General features: G+C 38.3%; 1 protein-coding gene across 15 annotated transcripts in view; it reads left to right on the top strand.

Annotated features, from left to right (window-relative positions):
• Window positions 1-2,066: 2,066 nt before the first annotated feature.
• Window positions 2,067-6,030, top strand: part of LOC109055440 (ryanodine receptor 1-like) — a 95,281-nt gene continuing 91,317 nt past the window's right edge. For 8 of the 15 annotated variants that reach the window (XM_042743870.1, XM_042743862.1, XM_042743858.1 and 5 more), the window contains exons 1-2: window positions 2,068-2,229; window positions 3,713-3,786. In XM_042743870.1, coding sequence (XP_042599804.1) covers window positions 3,739-3,786 — 48 coding nt within the window. In that variant the 5' untranslated portion in view covers window positions 2,068-2,229; window positions 3,713-3,738. Of the gene's footprint in view, window positions 2,230-3,712; window positions 3,787-6,030 lie in introns of all 15 variants that reach the window. The other 7 variants (XM_042743864.1, XM_042743859.1, XM_042743860.1 and 4 more) reach the window with 1 other exon arrangement.

The raw sequence follows: 6,030 nt of genomic DNA, 5'->3' as shown, positions 1-6,030 counted from the left end.
GAGAAGAGAGGGAGGGATTGAGCTCTTTTGAAAGAGTGTGAGAGTAAGTAATGTGAATTAAAAATCATCGAAAGGCCGATTGAAAACTAACAGTGTCCAAACAGACATCGCAATCAGTCCCAAAAGACCAAAATTTGTTCTCATTAGCTTCCCACATGTGTGTTTTCACACATGTTTCAGCTTTGGTTTAGTCTGTACCAGTTCCTTCTCTTTAGGCTATTGGTAAATGAGCTGTGTTTTCCACGAACAAGGTGTCATAAGTAATAGCTGCGTGTCTGTACCTGCTGTATCTGTTCCTTTGTTAGCCTTGGGTCCGTTTTTAATAGTGTTCATCCCTTCTTTTTCTCTCTTTAACAGTAAGGTAGTGTCTCCAGAGTTGAATCCCTCCACGTGCAGCTGGAGCGGGACACTGAAAGGGTGCCTTGTTGAAGATGGAGAAGAGGGGAGATGATAGGAAAGACTGCTGCATGTGTGTGTGTTTGTGCGTGTGTCTGCATGCAAACTCTGTGGGAACCTCTGTGTGTGTGTGTGTGTGTGTGTGTGTGTGTGTGTGTGTGTGTGTGTGTGTGTGTGTGTGTGTGTGTGTGTGTGTGTGTGTGTGTGTGTGTGTGTGTGTGTGTGTGTGTGAGAGAGTGTGTTTTCACACAGAGGTGGGATTCTCATACAAGCCAGACGAGGGGGGCTTCTGTCGGTTGAAGGATGGGTGTGAATGAATCAACTGCCATCTTTCAGAATGACACCTAGAATATCAATTCTGTGAAATGCGGGCAGCCTGTTCTATATTAAAGCAGACACAGATATGTCTGGGTTGTTGCAGTTGCTGTTGTTTTTTTCTGACGTTTTTTTTTTTTTCCACCACAAATGAACTTGCAAAAGGGCCCTTGCTCATCACTCCACCTTTGTTTACTTCCTCAAAATGGTTAAGCTAATCTAAAACTTTCACATAGTAAGAAGAACTTACTGTACAGAGTTATCTGAGAGGAGATGTGTTTTTGTCAGTAACAGGTGAAGCAAGACTTGTATTGTCCTGTAAATATTTTTTTTTTCTTGCTCTCAGTAAGTTTCTTGCTGCAAATTCTGCAATTGTGATTGCATAACTGAAGAAACCACATAGGCGCCCATCATCTGCCTTCAGTTTTTTAGTGTTTAAAAATTACCATGGTATTAACAGAAATTAAACTGAATTGTCCCTTCAGCTTACTCAATGACTTTAACTAGAAACTGGTTCTATCAAGCCTAAACAGGCTGTTAGTTGCTTCATCTGTTAGGTCATTCAGAACACCAAATTCCCATATGGTAACCATCGTTTCCACCAAAATACCACAGTTACTATGGTCAGGGCCATCGCTAGGAATTCTGGGCCCTGTGCACTGAATTTGCTATGGGGCTTCTTCAAAATCACGTGACATGGGGAGTTCGCGATCACGAAATCACGTTCATTTTGTGATCGCTGGGCCCCACAAACCTCTGGGCCCTATGCACTCTGCCACCCTTTCCCCCCCACTAGTGACACCCATGACTGTGGTTATTGCTGTGGTAACTTGGGAAACATTCTTGTAAATGTTTATGATTTATTCCCAGTGTTAAAGAGCTCTCGTAATGTATTATATTATGTCCCATTTTAAATATAAAACACTAATACAACTGATTTTTCCACACACTTGTAGCCCTATTAATTGAGAATTAATTTAGAACAGAACTGTTCAAGTGATGAGGAAAAGCAGCTACAAGGTGGATAAAATGTTGAAACACTTAAAATAAATGGCGGCCAGGCTTTTGATTTAAAAACACATCATGAAGCTGGCAAGTCGACTACAGAATATGAATTCCATCGGGCAGTGGTTTATTAAATGGTAGTTTAAGTTAGTGTTATGTTATTCACTATAGTAACCTAATACATTATCTCACATTTAAATAGGCCTATGATACTGCAAATAACCTACATGTAGTTCTAGCTTCAATGTTATTTCCGGAGTGAGTTTGTAAGATGCTACGGCGCCATCTATCGGTCACTTCACACGACTACAGGGTAGCACACAGCAAACCTGCGCGAATGCACTCGGATTCCCAGTCTTCATTACGTGCTGTCTGAGCATGCTCTCTGAAGCCAAGAAGAGCCCCCAAAATCCATCAGCATCCTTCTTACTCCATACTCAGATGTAGTTGCAGGTGGACTTCGGAGAGGGGAGGGACACGATCAGAGATGACACTTAGATGGAGATTTTGGAGGTGAGGAGTGAAGCCAGCTGTCATCTTTGTGTGTTTGTGGCCTGTTTGAGAGTGTGTGTGGTTGGGTGCAGCATGTTGGCTGTATTTTCCTAGAGTAATTTTAGGGGTGTGTTGCTAATGCAGCTGTCAGACTGTCTAGTGTCTAGCCGATTAGTGGCTTCTGTGTGTGTCTATGGATGCAGACCAGGAAAATATATGATTGAAAATCTATCTATCTATCTATCTATCTATCTATCTATCTATCTATCTATCTATCTATCTATCTATCTATCTATCTATCTATCTATCTATCTATCTACAGTATCTATCTATTGTATGTCTATCTATCTATCTATCTATCTATCTATCTATCTATCTATCTATCTAATTGTTTGTTTAATTGGCCTGCTGGCTCAGTTCCCTGTTAGACTGTTGTGTTAATTATCACTTACACTCCTGTTCCAGAGTCACATCATTTAAATATGATTTTTATACAGTATATTGTATAATTTAATGTAATTCATAATTTATACCACTCTTGTATTTCCAAATGAAGGTTAAAGCTTTTGTGTTCTTATCATCTGTATCCTAATTATTCCCAATTATTATAATATTATTTTTATACAATTATGTACTATTTGTACATTTTATATATAATGTATAAAATGCATATCATATTTATTAAACTATATGTATATATCATTAATAGATTTAAATATAATTGCTGTAATATAAATATAAACATTAACAGAACATTCTTATTCAAATGCAGTGCCTGAAATAAATTTCATTCCGCTGTTAATTCGCTGTCTGTATTCTGTTTCAGTCACAGCGCGTGCTGAGCACACATATGTACCCAATATATCCGGCTGTGTTCAGCTCACATTAGGACTCCACTGCGTTCAAGCTGTTGACTGTGTGTTTGCACAAATATTATAAAAATAAAAATAATAATAATAAAAATAAAAAAAATCACATGTTCTGCAAACTAAACAAATGTCTTTATTTGATTCATTCTGATGTAATTCAGGCTTCTCGTATGGCTGAGTATGCGCGTGTGTGTCTTAGTGTCTTCTTCCAGACATCATCACACACAAGCACATTTTCCATTTATAGATCATTAGACCTGTGGGAGGATCAGTTTTAGGCAAAGGGGGTGGCCCAGTTGTGCAAATATGGTTGCGGTGTGAATGTGTAAGAAGGTAGAGCACCAGCCACAGGATCTGAGAGCAAGGAAGCTGAGAGAGAGAGAGAGAGAGAGAGAGAGAGAGAGAGAGAGAGAGAGAGAGAGAGGAGCAGCAGCGCTGAATCTTCTGTCACTCTCTCTCACTCCACCGTGAGAGCTACAGGACTCATGCTGTCCTCCAGCACACCCACCCACACACACTGAGAGAGAGAGAGAGAGAGAGAGAGAGAGAGAGAGAGAGAGAGAGAGAGAGAGATAGAGAGAAGACACTGAAACACACTGAAGAGAAAACGGAAGGATTTTCTGATTTCTCCTGAGGAGCTGCAAATAACCCTCGGAGAAGGATGGCAGAGGGAGAGGGGGGAGATGAAGAGATACAGTTCCTACGGACGGTAAGTAATGCCTTCTTGACCTATTTTGATTTCATAGTAATACTTTTAATAATGCTTTTTTGGGGGAGTCTCAAAGTTATATCTCAGCGTAAGAGTTTTAGCTAGTTTTTGCCTGTGCATTATGGGTATTTTTGAGTATACGGGGCCAACATAGACATTGAGGGGGCTCATGTTTCCCTTTTAATATTTAGACTAGTGGTCAAGTAGTAAAATGCAAGATTCTTTAACTTTTTTTATCTGGTCCCCCTCAATCCTGAACATTTGGTTACATCATTAATGTTGTTAAAGTGTTAGACATGTCCCTGCATGTGATTGGTGATCTGTTTGTTTGTTTTTTTTAAGAAAACACACTCACATATACTCCACATGCTCAAAAAACACTAAAACAATAGAAAAATTTTGTGGGCAAAAATGTCCATTGTCAATTTTGTGGCAATGTATGAACATACTTTCAAACAAAGCGGTTTTCTGAAATTTGAATTTGAAAATTGAACCCTTTGGGAGATCTGCGCAAGAAAGTATTCAAAGAAATTTCCGATTTTGTAGATTCCTATACAAATGACTGGATTTCGCCAGGGAAAATTAAATAATGGTAAATGTGATTGCACTGTAATAGATATTTTGTGAACTTCCCCATCCACATTTTTGGTCTCATCTGTTGGGCTGGTTTAAAGAAATTGTTACCGTGATGTTTTTTGTAAAATTTTTGCTGGACGTTTTTGCAAGCCTGGACTATTTTTATGGTGGCCCACATGTCTTTTGACCTGCTTAAGGAGTTGATAGTCTTCCTGAAAACTCAGTGAGGGACAAGGTCTCTAATCAGGGACATGTCCTGCTTCTATTGTTGCTTACTGTGAACTCATGTTGTAAATTCTGCATTTTTTCACTACTTCTTCAAGAAGATTCTGTCATTCAGTGCATGTACGTGAGTGTGTGTGGATAGACAGCGGCTGGTGCATCTGTTTGCATCGTTAGCTATTTTTACCTCAGGAAAGGAGAGACTTTCAGAACAGGAGTGAAAGACGCAACAAGCAGGCCAGCTCCTTGAGGGGGGACAGCTGGCCTCTGCCCCCTCATCTCTCAAACTGAAGTAGAGCGTAAGCGAGCAGCGAACTGCTTAGACACTCAATAGGGTCAGACATACAGACAAAACCAAAGGTTTGAGGGAAAAGTACAAATGAGAAGAAAAAAAAAAACAAGCAGGATTGGAATCATACAGCATTTGTGGCCTATAGGAGATTGAAAGATTGTGAGGAAGAAAGATCACGTGGATGAGTTTTTAACCGCTAAGTCAGCGGTTCTTACACAGAAAGCCTGGAAAATTAAAATAAAATAAAAATACACAGGGGGCTTGGGCCCACTAGGGGGCCTCAGCCAATTTCCAAGTAGGATTCAGGATAACTTAAAAGAAAATATTAATTAAATTAAATTGGAAATATTAATTTAAAAAGTGTAACTCTTCAAACTTCTGGAATCACAAACTGAATTGTGGTTAATTCATTTAATATTTCAAGACCCTATGCCTTGAAATTTTGTTTCAAAATTCAAGTGAAAAGAAATGGGTCCCATTTTTGCCACTAATTCCAAAAAGCACAATATATGAGCATGTTCAGAATTATACTTTATAGAATGCACTATAGAAATCCTATAACATCCTTAATCCCCTTGACCGAAGTAAAATCACTGTACACACAGACCCATTTTATTTTATTGCTCTTAAAATGGCAGCAACAGTAATATAATGAAAGTGAAAGGTACCAGTGTTCAATAAATAGTTATTATTTATTAATAGTAAAAAAAATATAATGAGCAATTTCTTTTTCTTTTATAATAATATAATTCTATTGACAAGAAGTTAATATTAACTTTTTTTTTTTTTACATACATTTAGTGGCTTAACTCTAGGCTTTTTATAGTTGCCCAGCTATGCCGCATCCAATTAGAATTTAGAGTTGTAGCTATCAGCATAGATATTTATATATAGTTGCCCTATTAGAGGCTGTTTCTATGGGCCGCCGTACATAAGCCATATTGGAATGGTCAAAGTAGGTCCGAGAATGCTAAAGAACAAGTTGCCTGTATGTCTGCAACCCTAGTTATACGCATGTATTAATATCTATATTTTCAGTAGACTTAAGCAGATGATTTTGCTAAACTAACTCAATACATGATGAAGCCATTAGCTAACACTGCATTTAAAAGGTACTATAGTTGAAAAACTTCACTTGTAATATTGAGTTAATA

Source organism: Cyprinus carpio, chromosome B18 (genome assembly GCF_018340385.1).
Source record: "Cyprinus carpio isolate SPL01 chromosome B18, ASM1834038v1, whole genome shotgun sequence".
In the NCBI taxonomy this organism is placed as follows: Eukaryota; Metazoa; Chordata; class Actinopteri; order Cypriniformes; family Cyprinidae; genus Cyprinus; species Cyprinus carpio.
The sequence above is the reverse complement of the archived record's forward strand: the minus strand, read 5'-3'. Positions and strand labels throughout refer to the sequence as shown.